Below are 18,292 nucleotides of genomic sequence, written 5' to 3'. Positions count from 1 at the left end.
ATCTCAGCTTAATACCAGTCTTTCAGCTCTCTGTACCAACCTGAGATGAAGAATTTTTGCTAAATACTCTTTCACAATTACTGAATTCCCCAAACAAAGACTTCTTTATATAGCAGGAAGACCACTTTTACCTTCAGTGCTTTGGACAATCCATGACAGCATCCTGAAAGATTCAGGAAAGCACAGAATTTAGTTTTGCTGGTAGCAATGCCACCTTAAATATATCTGGACAGCATTATCTCATGGCAGGAATCACTGGTGCTTTGGGTTTACGAGCCACAGCTTTGATGACCAGCCTAATTGAGAAACCAGTTAGAGGGAAATCACTGATGTTCTTAGGAAGAGTTCTCCCGTGTGAAGGGATGTGAAAGAAGAAAATTCCCTATGAATAGTTTTCAGATTTCATTTCCCAAATTCGTTCAAATCTAAGCCCACAATATTTATGAAGCCAAAGCTTATTACCAACAAAATTAGCAGTTTGAGGTAAAAGTGCATTTTCAGATGTCTACCTGAGTTTGGCAACTCCTACATTACTGTTTCAGGATGAGCTTCTTAACTGACAACCTTGAACCTTCCTCTTTCCTCAGATTTAATTAAAATAACAAGCCACAAATCTTCAGCTTCACTTACAATTAAGTTATGTTAAACCAAATTCACTAAAAGGCAACTGATCTTAAAAGACAGTTCCAGCATTATGTGTCTCAGGTATTCAAAATACATTGGTTCCTTTTCTTTCCTTCCCCTCCACACCAGCAGAAGTTTGGCCATAAAACCATAAAACAGAAAGTCTTGGCCGCTTTCTGGATTTTGAATCCCAAAGTTCTGGTTTTCAGGCTTCCCCACCACCCCAAAAATAGGGTTCATCTAACTCAGTATTGTGCCTCCAAGAGTGAGCATAATCAAAAGGCAAAGGAAGATCAATGACAAGACAGGCATGTACCTCTCCCACCTACTCTCCCAGCCTTCAATTATTTTCTTTCAGCTCAGGGGATTTCCTCAGCCAGATACAGTTTGTCTATTTATTAACCCTCGATGGACCACTCCCAAATTCTTATTCCATTCTCCCCTAGAGTTGTTAATGTAAACTTTCTGCATTCGTATACAACAGTCATACTTCAGAATAAACTTCTTGATCGCTCATGAAGTAATGTCAGAGGGGAACAGTACAAAGAATGAGTCATTTCTCTCTCCTGACTCAACTTTTGTCCAGGAATGCTATTTTCCTATAAGGCTATAGGGAATAGTTGGAAACTACTCCTCCTTGCACAAGTCAGTCAGCTCCCAAGTGCAAAAATTCATTTTAATAAGCTAGCAAAACGAAAAGCTTTATTGAAAGTCATAAAAGGCTTCTCTGTGTTGGTCATTTTCCATCTTTAAAGTGTATAGACTTCTCTATGATTCATTGAAAGCAGATTGGAAAATGAACTTTTGTTCACTGAAACAAAACATCACTGAGTAGCAAGAAAAATTCTACCAAGAATTCAGTCTATTTATCAGCAGTCCAGTCTAAGATTATTTAACATAAATAAGCTTCTGTTTTCACAGGATTATGATTATTTCAGCATGAAAAAAATAATTTAGGGTGAGAAAGAGTCATCACAACCATCATATCCGACTCACATTTAGCATGGACTATATAATTTCAAATGAAGTCAGGCTTCTACTTTTTTTTTTTCCTCCAGAAAATAGTGAGGCAAAAATTTACTTAATTTTTAAGTAAATAACACCCCTGTGAAAATACAGTGCTTTTTGCTTTCCTCCTTCTTCCTTTCTCCCTGTTCTAGCACCCCGTGATGGAAGCAAAGACAAGTATAAATCTCTATACTCCATCAAGGCAAAATTGTCCCTGAGAGTCTGGCATCATGCCTGGGATTTTACTCACTCCATGACAAGTGGTGTTCTCTTCAGCTAGGATTTATCCAGCCTCATCGATAAATACCTCGAGCATGGTCATTTGATGGACATGATGAGATTAGATTCCAAAACATTTAGGGCTGTATACAGTATTTCACTATTGTAAAGAAAATGGCAAATATCCTGAAGCAGGAATGATTTCTTTTTCTGACACTAAATGTCTGAACAAATTGTTGCACAATCCTTGTCGGCCAGGCATAACATGAGGGCTTTTTGAAATTCACTTGCTGCTTTTTTCTGTATGTTATTCTATGAGCCATTTCCCCCTCAGTGTTTGCTTTACAATCATCGCTGCTTTTCTCATTTATGTATGATGAGGGAGAATATGTTCTCATCTGTGGCTTAGGAAGCAGGATCTGGATTTGCTTACAAGCCTTCAGTTCTTGCTTTTCTGATTCAGACCAGAGGATCTAAAATAACAAGCTTTGATATGGCCAGTAAATACAACAGACTCAAAGCCCACAGTTTCTCTTGCTCTCTAGTCCAATTAAAGCATATTTACTAATAACAGAACAGAATAACCACATAATTACTTGTATACAATGCAGGGCTCCAGCAGGTAAGATGGAGAGAAGATGCAGAGACATAGCAGGAGTAGCCAAACGGCAGAAGAAACACAACATGTTTGCAAGCTGCTTGAGTGAGACTCACTCACCAACCGAGATCAATCTGCATGCTTCCGATTTTGCTAAAGCAGTGCAAGCTTAAGAGTATTTATCAGAGAATTGGGAACTACTGAACAATGTGTTTCAGCATAGCCAAAAACAAAGGCATATGTCTGAGATGATCAAGAAATGTAGGCCAAACTTAACAAACTGTCATTATATATTGGAGAGCAACTGTTCTTCAGGGTGACTTCCAGATCACATCCAAGGTCATCCAAACACAAGCATCAGGGCAAACAAAGCTTTCAGATAAGACGGCTAATAAGACTCTAGGATGCCCAAGGAGAAAAACTGAACCAGTTATTAATTTTCTATCCTGTGCTAGTGAGAGCACCATTGAAAACTTTATCTACCTCCAATGTCCATCCTTCAAAGATGATGCTGATGAGTATTGTCAGCAGAAAGAAACAAGAATTATCATTGGGAAATAGTGAAAACATTAAAAAAGTTATGGTCCTTATAATAGGGACAATTAAGCGTAATCCGTAGACTTTACATGGGGCTAGGAAAGACATTTTCATTCTTGGTGTGAATTTGTGTAGTAGTAGAAGAATGTACTGCAGAATGAAACACCTCTCTCTTTTTTCAGGTTACATTATTCTTAAGCAGCTTTAAATTACATTTGAGGTTGTCCTAACAAATATGCTATACATGTCTTTCCTTTTCTTTGTAGAGGAATTACTCTGTGAATTTACATGACCAGTGGAAAGCAAAACCAGATGCTTGAAATCACCACCTCCCACTTTACAATATAATCTGATCTATGGAATTTGTCTCCAAATTTGAGTTTGTGCTCACCTCTGGGCCCTGCTATGGTCTAGTTCATTTGGTCTCTCCCTAGTCCCACAGGGTCAGACATACTTTCAAGAGGTCATAGGCCACTTTATTTTAAGCAGTTCCACAAAAAAGGAATCGTTTTCAGCTCCCTATGGATTTTCATGCTTTCAAAAGGTCAAAGGCTCAGCTGAGTCGTTTGCCTTCTGGGCTGGAACAGTAAAGGCACATCAGTTTCTATAGCCAGAGGCATACAGAGCAATATGATTATCACTGTATTTAGCTGTGTTCACCCTCTGTCCATATATGCAGATGCATCAATTAGAGGCGATTTTCAACACTCTCCTGATCAAAGCTTAAAACAGCCACCCATGGGAGAACAGTAAAAGGCCTTACCTGCTCTGCCACTATTTCAAAAGCGGAACAACCTCCTTCCCTGCACAGACTGTCAAATGGACCTGACACCCATCCCAGTGAGATAGGAGGGAAGGTGCAAGGCAAAGGAAGAGGCACTCCTCCTACACACACAGCTGCTGCTGTGTCTGCATGCAGAGACACGGGCGAAGCCTCCAGACTGGTGCCTGCTACCCTGAACGTCTACACAGTATGAGTGTGTACTTTAACTAAAGATGGAGAATGACTGGGACAAAGCCTATCTCTGACAATTATACAGCCTCCGGCTAGTGCGAGTTGCTGTGAGCATCACCCAGAAACATCCATAACCCTGGCGCCCAAGATCTCAGAAGCAGATCCTAGCAAAGGTGGAACCATGCTCTTCATGAGTTCTGCTTCAGTGTATTAGTTCAATAGAGGCTTTTAAAACAACCCAGACATACTCAAGAATCAGTGATTCAAAAATCCTTCTTTGGCAATTATTATTCTTTTAGGAAAAGGAAAAATGTAAAAGCTATAGTAAGTTATCATCCAGTGAAATCTTTCTTTGTATTTTATTGAAGAGCAGCGGCAGGCACACAGGCTGGGAGCCATGTTAGTTCAGGTCTGGATGGTAGAAGGGGGGGAACGAGCCACAGAAAACACTGACTGTTTTAAACACACTCCTTTAGATTCATACCAGAACCCAACACCGTTACGTGCCTACCATGGAAAATGACTTGAGTAACCAAGATGAATAGAGCAGAGAAGCACATGAACAGCAGCTTGAATAGAAGCTGTGATCTGCCTTCCTCTGAAAGGGGGATCAATATCTCTGTGGTATCCTTTTTCAATACAGTATTGAAATGTGAAAGCAAAGGTAAACATTTCCAAAAGAAGCAGTCAGCCAGGACTGAATTTATTGCAAGAGATTATTATTATCAGAAATACTTCCATAGTTGTATCAGCACTTACTTCTCCCAAATACTGCCTTGCATCTTCCCTAGGTTAGCTCCTGCTCTTTAAACCTCTAAAACACTATGTCCCTCACATAGGCATATCCTCTGTAAAGGTGACTGCTACGTACATGGCTCAAAACTTAGCAAAATTAGACCTTCTGAGGGTTACAAATACATTTCAGCATATGTTTTTTTGCTCCTCTTTCACTCCATAAGATTTCGGTACAGAAAGATCATCTGAAAGACCCAAACACATTCTCATATTTCATGACCTCTGAAAGGCTAAAACATTCAACTTTGCTTCATCTGCTTCTTCCTCTTTCCGCTATTCCCCTGTCAAATACTTGCATGCAACAGCCTGATGCTTCAAAAGGAAAACAAAGTAGCAGCAGTGCTAGTTTTATCATAGGGACAATGAAAATTGAAGACAAAATAGATTTCGACATTAATATTTATATCCAATATAAAAAAAGAGACTGAAATTGAATGTACTTTTTAAGTGTGGTGTAAAATGCGTTAAATGTTTAATTTGAGTAAGTAAAAGGTAATGCTGAACTGCTATAAACAAGAACTTATTTTATGTCAGGATGAAAGCATCACACCCCAGAGATGGATAAAAATTACATAATTGTCAAATGAGAAGTAGGATAGAGTGAAAATGTGAAATAAGATAAGAGCTATAAAAAAAGTCAGTGACTTGATTCACAGCTAAAACTCAGTTCGGGTTGAATAAGGGAAGAATAAATAATGGTTAATGACTTACAAAAAATTACGATACAAGTTGTTTGGTTTAAAGGAGATTTATCAGTTTCTTGCTGGTAGAAATCAATGCAGCATGAAGTGTACACCACAGCTGCACATCCAGCCTTGATATCTACATGCAGATGCCAACTTTTACCTACTGTTCTCCCTACTTTGACATACAGCACTGGATTTTATAGAAAACTCCAGATGAAAATATAGTACCACTCCATTACTATAGTTACGCATGATTATTCATTATTTGCACAAGCAAACGCTTAGTTAGCTTCTTGGACTCAGGAGGCACCTGAGGCGTTTAATAGAAGTAGGAGGCTGAAACTCCTGTATTTCCTTCCCTTTGTTGCAAGGACAGCAGTGGCTTTAAAGAGCACAGGCAGCAGATTTCCTTATTCTACAGAAAAACAACCCTCAACAGTTAAATGCCCTAGTATCTATCGCTACAGTGGTCCAAGTCTTACGTGTGTTTGAGATCTTAGTTTGTCATTGTTATGATTTAGAGTTAACAGCTGAAGGAGGTGAATAGGAGCTGTTCATTCTCTTCGATTTTATTTCATCTTGCAGTGTTTCATCTCAGCCAACTACTCCTGAAGGGCACTGATGTGCCTTTTGTTCAGATTCAGACATTATCTTGGTGACCACAATGAGGAGAAGCTTTCGGTTTGTTTGTTTTTAAATACAAGTTTAGATTGTGAAACAATTATGCAACTAGATCTTTAAAAATCTTTTGTGACCACATGTTTGGCTGCATAATCTCATTTAAACAGGGATTCTTGTTTTAAAGTGACTCTAACAAACAATAAGGCCACACAAGGATAACAACACTGTAAGTGGTTTTCAATGGATAAAAATAATAATAATAAAATAACATGCAAGTTCCGCTTTCGTGTGAGGTTTTATATTTGAGGGTATGTAACAGAACTAAAACATTTTAAAATGTCCACATAAAAAGCATTCACAATGCTTCAGATCAAAGAATAACAGTAAGAGATTAAACGCGTTTATTGCTAACTAGAAAAACATTTCAACATACCAGATGAAGATAATCATATGCAAAAGACAGTTGCTTCAGTTTCTAATATAAACTACCTAAATATAAATTTTACAAGCAAAAGACAATAGTAAGCCAGCAGAAGAGGAAGAATTCCAAAACCCCAAACTCTCCATCAGCGCAAGTTCATCAGGTCAGCCTGAAAAACAGTTGCACACTTACCCACACAGCTAGCTGGGGAACCACGTACATGCCACTTCTGGAAAGGTCGTACTGTGGAAGTTGTGCATCTTGCCCCTGCCATTGCCAAATTTAGTGCACGGGGCTAAAGGCGTTGACACTGCTGTCAGAGAGACTGTAAAGAAGCTGTACTACCGGAAACTACAGGAGGGTGACAGTTTTCAGAGAGGCGGTATCCTCCTTTGGCCAGGTGTTCTGCATTAGAGCCTAAAGGCTGCATGGATAAGCTCACTACGAGCATCAAGACATCAATTTACGTCATGCATATATAAAACTTTACAGGTACACCTCGTTAAGGTGTCTCAACCGAGCCAAACATGCATTACTTTGTGTCCCACAGACCATCGCAGGTTATTAAGGTTGTAGCAAGAGGTTAGAAAAACACTGCAGTCCAAAGACGGTCCCACTCCCTTGCGTAGGCTTAGGTGAAACAGAACTTGCTGAGGCTGTGTTAAGGAGATGGCCTGCTGCGCCAACCTCCCAGCATCTGCCAGAAATGCAACATAATGAAGAGATGTTAATGAATATTTCCTGCTGCTTACTGGAAGTCTTCCCCTAACTGGTAAACTTCCAACCTCATATTAATAGGGAATATCATTGATAAGCATAGGCTCTTCACTGTTATTGTACAAGAAAAAGATTTTGTTCCGTGAGGTTGTAGACAAACTCATATATAAATCGTCCAGCATTTCTCAGAAGTGAAATTCGAGGATGGTCTTAGCTTGCTTTGAAGTACAGGCTGCCTGTCATTTGGCCAGGAGGACTGAAGAGCTGCTATGACACATGGACCCTCATGGTTTAGGAGTCAGAAAACAGGGGGAAAAAATAGGAATTGTCCTCAAGAGGAACAGCTAGTCAGAAGTTTGACGAACATACAAAACATTCTTTCCTTCTGGCAATTCTGCCCCTTGGCAAGCAGCACTTCTTTTATTTCTGAGAGAATTATGAAAAGTTGTTGGGGCTGTTTCTAGTTTGCACAAGTACAAGAAGTATTGCCTTTAGAGTCAGTACTAAAAACTCTCTTCTTGGGCCTGCTTCCTCATTTTTCCTGTCTTTCCTGAAGGGGGGAGGGGGGAGGCATTCTACAGTGAACTTGAGGTTTGATAAACAAGAATAATTACCACCTGAAAAAAAAAAAAGAAAATCTAAACCACGCTTGATAAGTCAGAGATTTAGAAAGCTTACACATAAAGAAAGGGAAAATGGTAATCAGAGCTGTCTAAAGAAATGGGATAAATAGCTCAATGTTTGGACTAAACCAATAAACTTGCCGTCAATCAGAACCAAAATATATAGTTAAAATTTCAAAATCACTTACACGGAAATATACAACCTGCAAATTTCAAGCTACTACTTCCATGGACTTAGGTTAGTTTCTGTAACAGAATTAGTCTTTTTTCCTACAACTTACACTTACAGACCTCCTGTAAGCAAATAGGAGTATTCATCTGTTCTACCAATCTGGATCTGTCTGTACAAAGATCCTTTCTCTGCAGCTCCTCCAGACCAGGACAGCCCTTCTTGAATTGTTGAATCTTGCCTCAAAGGCATGTATTTCACTTTCAAATCCTATCTGAAACCTACTTTTCCCCCTTGGTCTGTATCTCTTAATTCTCTTCTCTTTACTACATTATATACTGCATAATGTAAATGTACTTGATATCATTACAGCATAATATATAATTCATTATTTAATTCTGAAAGCCTATTATGCCACTTTTCAATATCTCACCGATTCAGTGAACCACCGTGTTACACTTTAATATGGAAGACATTAACAGAGGTGAATCTCTAGTGCTAATTCTGTTAAAGTTACCCAACACTTCCCATTATTGAGAGAGTGTTTTCAGCTTCTTTTAATTGTGATTTTACCAGTTAATACCACAGTATTTGAGGCTGGTTTCTGTCTCAGGCTGAATACTTGTGCACTATTTCAGACAAAACAGTTTAACAATATCCATTGATTTATGCCAGTTAAAAAAAAAAAAAAAAAACACACACATAAATCAACAACTATTTTATTTAGTGATCATATTCTTTGCAACAAGGTCATAAGAACTGCCAAATTAATGGTCTTTGCATCTGGGCTGCATTTTTTGCCTTGGCTACCCACTTAAGTTTGGCAAGATAGGCTTTTAAAATCCTCCATCTGCACAGGCTCCACAGCGACTTGCTAAAACTTAACACCCAAACTGTCAGTACAAACACTAATCAGACATCTTACAGCTTCTGCAGACTGGAATGTACGTGCCACATCCACAGAGCTGAGCGAGGGCTACAAAAGCTTTCAAGGACTCCTCTAATAACTGTTCTCAGCTGGCCTGAATCAAGCTGGAATAAAACAACTAAACTTTGAGTTGGGGCTGGCTGCTCCCTCAGTATTTCTGCTGCTGGTGTCCAGACATCATTGGGAAGGGCACCACCAAGTTCAAAAGCAAAAGGGCTAAGGCCAAACCAGGGACAGGCTCAGACTGGGAGACAAACATCTTGAGAATGGAGTTGGAAAGTGAGAAAGAAGCAGCTGGAAGGAGCACCAGGATTGCTCCGGAATTTAGGACTAGAATTAACAAGGGAAGTGGTCAGGGAGCCGAAGCTGAGTGAGGATAGCACTGAGATCAAATGAGAAAACAGGTAACATATGAAACCACTATGGACGGGAGACTGCAATTAGGAGGAAACGGGAAAGCAAACACGACAGGTCTGATGGAAGCTGGACTGGAAGGAGAAAAATTACTTGGCAAAGCAACAATAACGAATTAAAATGCAACAAAAAAAAATGGGGACACACAGACATAAGAGATCTCAGAGCAGATCAAGAGATGGTAAACAACAAGCACAGACTAGGTGAGGACACTAGGACCACCAGTATAAAGAAAAGCAGAAGACTGGGATTTGAGTTGGACTCAATAGCAAGCTCTGTGCAGGACAGAAAACTGCTAATGAAATGGCAAAAAGATGAGAAACCTGAAGTATGGGCTCTAAGTCCAGTAAAGAAAAAGAACAAATGGCTGAACTGAGGAAGAGTTATAGCTCAGACAACTACAGCTGAGATAGGGGGAGGTTCAGAAGGAGGCATTATTAGCAGAAAGAGCCAGAAAAAAAGCCCTTTTTCCAAAGATATAGAAGAGCCCTTCAAGCATATCCCTTTTCCAGAGCCTGGAATTCCAGAACCTAGCATTCCTCTGTTGTGGGCAAAAACCTCTGAACCCCTCTGCCAAACCTTCTCAATCCTATCTTCACCTGGTCCACATAGAGGACCACCTCTTACCACTGCTGATGACCCAGACGACTCAAGTGAGAGGGAACCCAACAGTTTTGGTCCTGCTAGTAACACATATAGGTGTTAATCTCTGCTTTACCAGCTTAGTTTTCACAAAGCCTAGGAAATGACACCACTATGTTAAAAGAAAGATACAAAGGCTTCAAATTTAACCATCGAAAGTTAAGATTCCCCTCAAATTAATTCAACACGTGAACAAATTGTGATGATGCAGTCCTACACACTTCTCTGCAGAACTTAAATTCTGCCCCCATCAGTGCAAAGAGATGAGGTCTCCATCCTACATTTTACCCTTATTGTTCAGTTAGTGACCACTGGCTTGGAATTGGTTGCTACAGATTTTATTCTTTTCTTGACAGTCTTTTCTACAGCGTTCCTTTTAATGGTTTGTGTGACGTAAGGAACTGACTATTACCTTCACAGTGAAAGCAGTAACTAACCCACTTTACAGATGGGAAAATTGAGACAGCAATTTAACCAAGGCCAAACAGTTTGCCAACACCAGAACTAGATGACAAGCTTGAATGTCTTCTCAAACCCAATGCTTATTCTTCCACCCTGTGCTTCACTACTGCTAGAGATGCTGAGTATCCAACTCTCCCTGCTAGAGGCAGGGCTTCTAAGGACTTTGGGAAATTTTGAGACCAAATTCCATCATATTCCACTTCCTTAGCATCACACAGGTCCAGTGATTTCTGGAGGAAGACCTCAAAGATTTTTTTCGAACAATGTCCTTTCTTCTTCTCCCCATCCTGACGCCAGTCCCTTTCTAGCCTCCTCAGCTCCTCTTTTCCAGCTCTGTTGCTTACTTCTCAGTTTTCAAATTCTGTAACATCTCCCAGCTGTAGCAGTGCAGGTACGAGGCCCAAGCTAATAAACCTATCAGAGTTTATTAGCTTGGTAGCCACTCTATCCCACCCTGCACCTCACCCCTAATGGCAGCATAACTCATTACTGTATTCACTTACTAGTTGGGAACTGTCACACAGGAGGACGATAGCAATGACACAAGATAACCAAAAGCTTTTGTGCAGTATTCTTCCTTATCCAGAAAAGCCATTCTTTTCCTGACTCCCTCACAGTTTGGTCTCTAACACTTTTTGAGTTTGTACAAGAAACATTGAGAGACTGCTCAATGTGCTGACTCCAAAATTCTCTGATATAAGAAACGCTGAACTTTGTTATGCCACTATCTAGAAATGTAAGAGAGAGAGAGAGACCGCATGCGCCACGTCCACACCTATTGTATCAGTCTGCTGCAAATGCAAAAAAATTAAAAATTAAAAGCACTTCTTTTTTGTACAGGAATTACCTGTTCAACTGGATACTACCATAATCACCAGTTAATAAAGCAGCCATGAAAGGTAGGCCCCCTTTCCGTAGGCAGGCATTCCCACAAACATCAGCTGGCACAAGCACTGACAAGCCAGCAGAAATCCCATCTTTACTTTCACAGTGTCCTATTTCAGGTTTAACAAATTAGTCTGAAGGTGACATCCCATTATAAGCTCACATATAAACACAAGAGATCTTTTTTTAAATTTAACTAGTGTACAACAGGATTTCCTTCCTGTAATAAGGACAAGGGAGAGAAAGCAGAGCTATCAAAACAACACAAGGAATCTTCTCCTGCTATTTATCCAAAGCATAAACAACCGACTGGGTTGCCTTCCACGGAACGCGTTGTAAACCTTGGTCTTAACCTCATTATGTTATCGCCATGCTGTGACATTGACCAGGCATGTGCCATTTGCAATTGCCAGTAAAGTGACAGAAGCATTTTCCTCTCAGCTTCCTATCTTAGGCAGTCTATAGTTTTATTCCTTAATGTAGGTTATCTCTGTTCTAATGCATAATTGCAGGGATAACAAGCAAAAAGCCTCCGTATCAGTTACAGCCTCTCATTCAGGCTAGCTTTAATTCCCCTCAAACTAACTCCAATTTTCCTTACTGCATCAAGAGAATACATAACTGTTCTTTGCAGAGTCATGCATGAGCTTTCTTTACTGGTAAATTTAAGCAAAGTCTCAGCAGAGTTCATTAATACCAAAAAAATTTTGCACTCAATACAACTCCCCTCCATTTGTGAGGTTTCAAGAGTTTTCCAGTGAACACACTGCAAAAGTAAAACATAAAAACTGCTGAGGCCGATTTCAAGCATTTGTTATTACTACATTATATTGTTCTGGCATTTTTTCTTAAAGGCAGTGAAAAAGACACTGCAGTGGGCATAAAAATATGAAATCTCAGTTTTAGTATAAATGTGCATTTGAAAAACGAACGTACTTCACAATCCAAGTTACAATCCCTAGACTTGATAAAAATGTCTTGAGGATTTATAGGAATTATTATTATAGGAAGCCAGATTGCAGAGCACCAGTCAGAATATCCATGTGGTATTTGGCCTAAACTTGTAATATGCAACAGCTAATCACAATTCTTCACTAAGATGAAAGGGAAGGAATTATTTACTGGACTCTTCTGTACTTAGTTCCAGTGCTCATATTTACTACCGTGGCATCATATCAAATAGGTCTTGCACTTAAAGACAAGGCTTATTAAAACAGAGAGATGACTCCAGGTTACTGGCTTTGCAGAGGCAAATGAGGCATGTATCTCTTCAAGACTTCTCTGGAAGTTACGCAGCATTAAATATGTCCTATTTCACCAACGGCTGATCACATCTGTGAAATTCATATGGAGCAATTATTTGTCAAAACATTATTTAGCTATCTTTTTTCTACTTCTACAGAGAGAAGGAAAGAAGACACTCACACAATTCAGAATTCCTTTCTCTTCTCTCACCACCCTCTACTCTATTAGCTTGTTAAAAAAAACTGATTGAATTTTTACCTCAGCCCCCAAAGAAAACATTGTTTGAAAAGTTACGATGAAACATTAGAGAAGGAAGAGTCGGACCCTAAGGGAAAAGTGGGAGCTTATCGGAAAACTGTTGTGTCACTTTCAAAGCTCGTAAAACAGTTACTATCCATCATATGTTTTCTGTAGATAGTTTCTTCATGTCTTAGGAAGCTAAGGACGGCTCAGGAAGCCGGGGATGTGGGAGTTTGCGTGGCAGCTTTACCCCTAAAAAACCTCAATTGCAAAACGGAAATGAATCAAGAGTTCTTACACAAGTGGAAGTTTCTTCTGGGCAGTTAGGAAGATTCTGTATAAATTCCGTCAGACTCACACTTCTGCACAGTACACACATCTGTGCATGCTCATTCAGCTATGTCCACACATTGCAGACGTACACTCCTTTCCTGTTTCAGATTATAGCCTTCGGAACTCTAGACTTCATGGCTACAAAATAAATCTGATTGCAAAATACATGCCCACAGGTAGAAAAATAAAAAATAAAATAAAATAATCAAGTGAGTACATGAGCTTTTACAAGAACGTATTATTAACCCCAGCTTTTTTTTAGTCACTTCCATGTACAGTTTGGCTCTTTGAGAGTAAGGTCCCACTCTCCTGCAGTTTCTGCCATCTGGAATAGCTTTTCTTTAACTCCAAATTTCATCTATTTTTTCATCCCATTCCAAAACACAACTAACACATATTTTCACCCTTATCTCACCCATTTGCCTCCACTTCCCCTCCCTATTGCTCAGTACTTTACTCACTGATCACAACACATAACTTCACATTTCTGTGAAAAGTTTCAGAAAGGCAGCATATGACATACACTCAAAAAGTTTGTTTCCCAACAGCAGCATATACATACCAAGTTATGTGTATATCGCCCTGAGAAAACAAAACAGAACAAACCAAACCCAAAACCGAAACACACAAAGCCCAACAACCACAACCAGGGACTAATAGGAGATCACTCGACGAAAAGCTACCGAGCAGTCAGAGCTTCACGGCTTATCTATAGTGTATAAAATAGAGCCTTAATTCCACTAGTGCAAGACCCTCATGGGATATCAAGTATCCCATTTTCCATCTTCAATTACTTTTTCTGTTAAGATCCGAAGAACAAAGAGTACTCAAGCAGACTCCCCATTTTACCTTCTTCACCCCTTAATTCCGTGAAACAGAAGTTTGGATAAATTAACAATGCCTCCTCCTCCTCAAGGCTACACCATTTATAAACTTTCCCAAGATGGTAATTCTTGCTTGGTTATTTGGGGTTTTTTTGTTTGTTAGTTTGGGGGATTTTTGTGTTTTGGTTTGGTTTTTTCTAATCCTACTCACACACAACAGGACTGTTTTGATAGACTGACCAAATCCAAATGATGTAAGAGATGTCTTGGAAAACAGATGCAGAATAGCAACTCAGCTCATAAATTTTCTGGTAGTAGAACAGTTTCAATATACCTCATTCATTTATTAATATATTCCCAATCTAATATTAGCCAGCAATCTCCTTACTGAAATAAAGCAAATACCTCTAACTCACACCCAGTTAAGACAAAATTAAGAGAACCTTCAACTTTGCTGTTTTCCTTTTTCAACCTTGCAAGTCAGAACGTGCAACAACATGCTGTCTTTTATAACCAGAGGATCGATTGAATCTGTTTTGTTTTATTAAAAGACACTAATTTTTGAAAGGTACTATACTGAAGTGTTTTAAACATACACACCACAATTCATTATTGTTAAACACTAAGTCAAGCTAACAAAGAGATAGCAAAAGAGAAACAAGACAACTCACGTATTCTGTAAATATAGAGAATAGTTAAAAGTTAACGATCACTTATCCCCTCCTGCTCCCATTTTTAAATTTCTTTAAGGAGTCACAGTGGAAAAACATTACACTACAATTTTTTTTTCTTCTTTTTTGTTTGTTTTTAAACACAGAAGTACTGTTCCAGCTAAGTCCCAAAGTTCGCAATTTTCTTTATACAACTACAAAAGATATTTAATCAAATGAATGACTTCCAAGAACAGCATGGATCATTTTAATTACAATGTTTGTCAGCCATCCCAATTATCCCTACTTTGGAAGTATGGCTTTTGCTTTCCTCCTCCGTTGCTCTAAAATTTCTTATGTCTCAGTAAATTTTAATCATCCCAAATGTTAAACTCTGGGAGCAAGTTTTCATCCTGATCCAACCAGACGAGTAGGAGATTTGTTCACAAATTTGAGAGGAAGAAAAATGCTTTCTGCTAATTCAGTGAATTGCGTTCCAGAGTTGTTTTGTGTTGTGCCCTTACTGAACAGAATTTTTTGCTATGACTTCATGCTTAGCCAAAAGTAAACACTCTTGCCTTTTTATATGGACAGCTCTATTGCAAAGTACCAACATTAGCATCGGCGGTGACAGAGGAAAAGCTATATTCCCTCAACGAGTGGGAAGGAAAAAAAACCAAACAAACCAACAAACAAGCCCAAAGCCACAAACATTGTTCAACCAACCAACCATGCCTGTGAAACGCAAGCGTTAATGTACTTCCTAGAAATTAGGTATCAAGCTGTGCTCTCATGTATCACCTGAGAGGAGGAGGGTATCAATTCCACAATGGCACTTTTGTAAGACCAAACCCACCATGTAATCCATGATCATGAGATTTCTTCCACAAACGCCTGCAGTTTCAAACTTACCAAGCACTTTGCAGCATGTAGAAATTTGTTAACCAAAACATCACATACAGCACCCGCGCAATTTTTGGAACATTCTTTTCTAAAGCCGGCTCAACTGAAGCATGCGCTAACACGAACAGAGGAGACACAGCACTCAAAAAACCAATTTTTATTTTATCATATTCTCATCTTTGATGGGTATATTTATCTTCCCTAGCTTCAAAAGTCTCTCTGGTCACTTTTAAAAAGGACTTTCAAAATAGTAAGACTAAACACCATCAAGGACTTACCAGATTGGAATTGGTGGCATTGGAATCATCTTCTGGAAAGGGGATATAGATAGCTAAGGCCACACAATTGGCAAAAATAGTCAGTAAAATAATTATTTCAAATGGTCTGAGGAATGGAGTTAAGGAAGTTGTTCCAAAGTGTGCACACATAATAAAAAAAAAAAAAAATAAAGAAAAGATTTATAAGAATTCTGTTTAAAGAAAACATTCCAAGCCCCTTATATTCTGAAAAGAAACATATGCCTTTTTAAGTGCTTTTAGGAGCTCCCAGCCAAGAATCTTCCTAATATGTCAAAAGCACTGTAGGCCAGTCGCGTGCCAGAGTAAACACGGATTTCTTAAAAGTTTTTTCTTCTTTTATTTATTTAGATTGCATTTTCCCCATTTTCCTTCAAGTGTGGCTGTACTATTTTTAATAGCAGAAGCTGGTTCTAGAAGGACTGTCATCCTTCCTCTTACGATTAGTTTCTCTCAGTCTTTTCCATTCGTCTTTACAAACTCTGAAATAATTTTTAAAAAAGCTTGGGGGATTTTTTGTTGTTGCTGTTAGATTTCTTTTTCACCTTTCTCAATCTCTCTATCTCAACATTAAATGCAAGGGCCCAAGATATACATGCATAGCTTCAGTTAGAAGACATTTAAATGATTATAAAGTTTGTTAAGGCAAAAAAAAAAAAAAAGCTTTGTCCGAAACACGCTTCTACTGTTCATTGCCATGGATACTTGTTTTGCTTAAAAATTATTTGAGGGAGTATTTCTTTTTCTTTTATTTGCATTCCATTTGGCATTGTAGGGAAAACAAATGTGTCTGCAGAGCATATTAGGGACACTAGGAACCTAAGAGATCCTTATGACAGAGAAGCTAACACCAATTCAGAGGCATTTCAGTCTGGCATCGACTTTTTTAGGGGAAAAAAACCAAACGTTTGAGATGTTCAACAAACAAATCCTGCACAATCTGAATGCCCCCCTGACCGCCCATTTGAATCAAAAGGCATTTTTCTACTGACCAATTTGCTGGCACTGTACTTCATCTACTTTGGTGGACTTCATAACCTTAATCGTGGTGAAGTGTCTCCAAACTCAGACTAGAGACCAGATTTCCAGTTTGTCTACATTTACTTGCCTGCAAGAATATCCTGGAGGCTAGCTCTGAGATAACTCACCAGTACTCTGCAGGGGAATGAAGAGCCGGATACGACAGGGAGAATGCCAAGTACAACCATGTGCATTTGAGTATGAATTTATCTGCCACGGGACTAGGTTTGCAGTGTTGCCAAATGTCAACACAACACGTATGATTTTGGTCAGCAGACTACAGTTTTCAGCCTGTTTTAGTAGGAAAGAACTGGAGATGTGCAGCAGCCTGAACTGCAAGATACCTACAAATCCCAGGCACCTGACCACTGTGTGTGCTTAGATACATTCCACATTTCACATACGGAAGAGTCAAAGGGTTCCAAACTCACCAGACTACCATGCTTAAACCTATGAAGAAAAGGAGATATGCGATAATATGGAGGAAGAAGAGCAGATCAGGGTCAGTAGATTACATGTGAAATCAACAGGACCTCTCAGGTACCTCAGGCTGTATATATAGTCTTTACTCCATATAAAGACCTGAATAGATTTTCCTTTTCTTAATTGCTTTTTTCCTAGACTTTTTGGGTTTTACAGGATTATTACCTATTAATTTATCACTGTTTATGCATATTTTTTTAACTTATATTCTCTTTTTGCACTGTAATAATAAACCAGTATAAAATCCACAAATACACTGCACACACGGCAGAAAATTAAATACACAGTTAAATGTGTGCAAAATAAGGTAATTACTTGATTTCACTTTTTTTCTTAAGTGCAATTGCACCTTCAAGGCCCTTAATGTTACGACATTTGGGTAAGAAACACCACAGAAGTACTGTTTGATATTTGCTTAATATCTGCCATGCTTAGACTTCAGTGGTTCAGCAAATTAAGCTAAGCTTTTCTCCGTAGTTTTAAAGCAATTAGGGAAAAGTTAGAATACAGACTAAAATTAAACTTTCTCACAACCCTTTGATATTGTTACTTGTCATTGAAACGTTTCACATTTATAAATACTAGATCTCCAATTAGAGGTTCTAATGGAAAAAAAATACTTCCATCAACTCACCCAAACCCAAAGAAAACCAAAAATGCAAGCATCAGCATCTTTAAATTGCTTTAATTGCATTGTTTCGTCCTCTCTCGATCTCAGCAGTGCTGTATCCTGTTTTACAACACATCATTCCCATCATTCATTGCTGATCTTATTCATTTATCAAATGTCACTCTGTGCTCTTTCTCTAATGACATGTGGTTACTGGGGCGCTGGCAAGTAAACCAATATTCAGCTTCATCCTGTTAGTCATCATCCATCATCTTATGCTTAAAGTATCAGAGCTATGCCAGAAGGGATAAAAAGTAGCAAACTTAATCAGGGGGATTAAAAATTAGCATCTGAAGAAGAAAGGAATAGGCAGGCAGGTAATTT

At 38.8% G+C, this 18,292-nt stretch overlaps 1 protein-coding gene across 1 annotated transcript in view; it reads right to left on the bottom strand.

The window, feature by feature from the left end:
- CACNA1C (calcium voltage-gated channel subunit alpha1 C) overlaps positions 1-18,292 on the bottom strand; it is a gene marked incomplete at its 5' end in the record, with an annotated part of 495,815 nt that overhangs the window by 398,962 nt on the left and 78,561 nt on the right. The window contains one exon of the mRNA XM_082498635.1: positions 15,778-15,883. Within this exon, the coding sequence (XP_082354761.1) occupies positions 15,778-15,883 (106 nt within the window). The remainder of the gene's footprint in view (positions 1-15,777; positions 15,884-18,292) is intronic.

Source organism: Vanellus vanellus (genome assembly GCF_965231255.1).
Source record: "Vanellus vanellus genome assembly, chromosome: 1".
Classification (NCBI taxonomy): domain Eukaryota; kingdom Metazoa; phylum Chordata; class Aves; order Charadriiformes; family Charadriidae; genus Vanellus; species Vanellus vanellus.
This window is presented reverse-complemented; position numbering and strand designations above follow the sequence as displayed.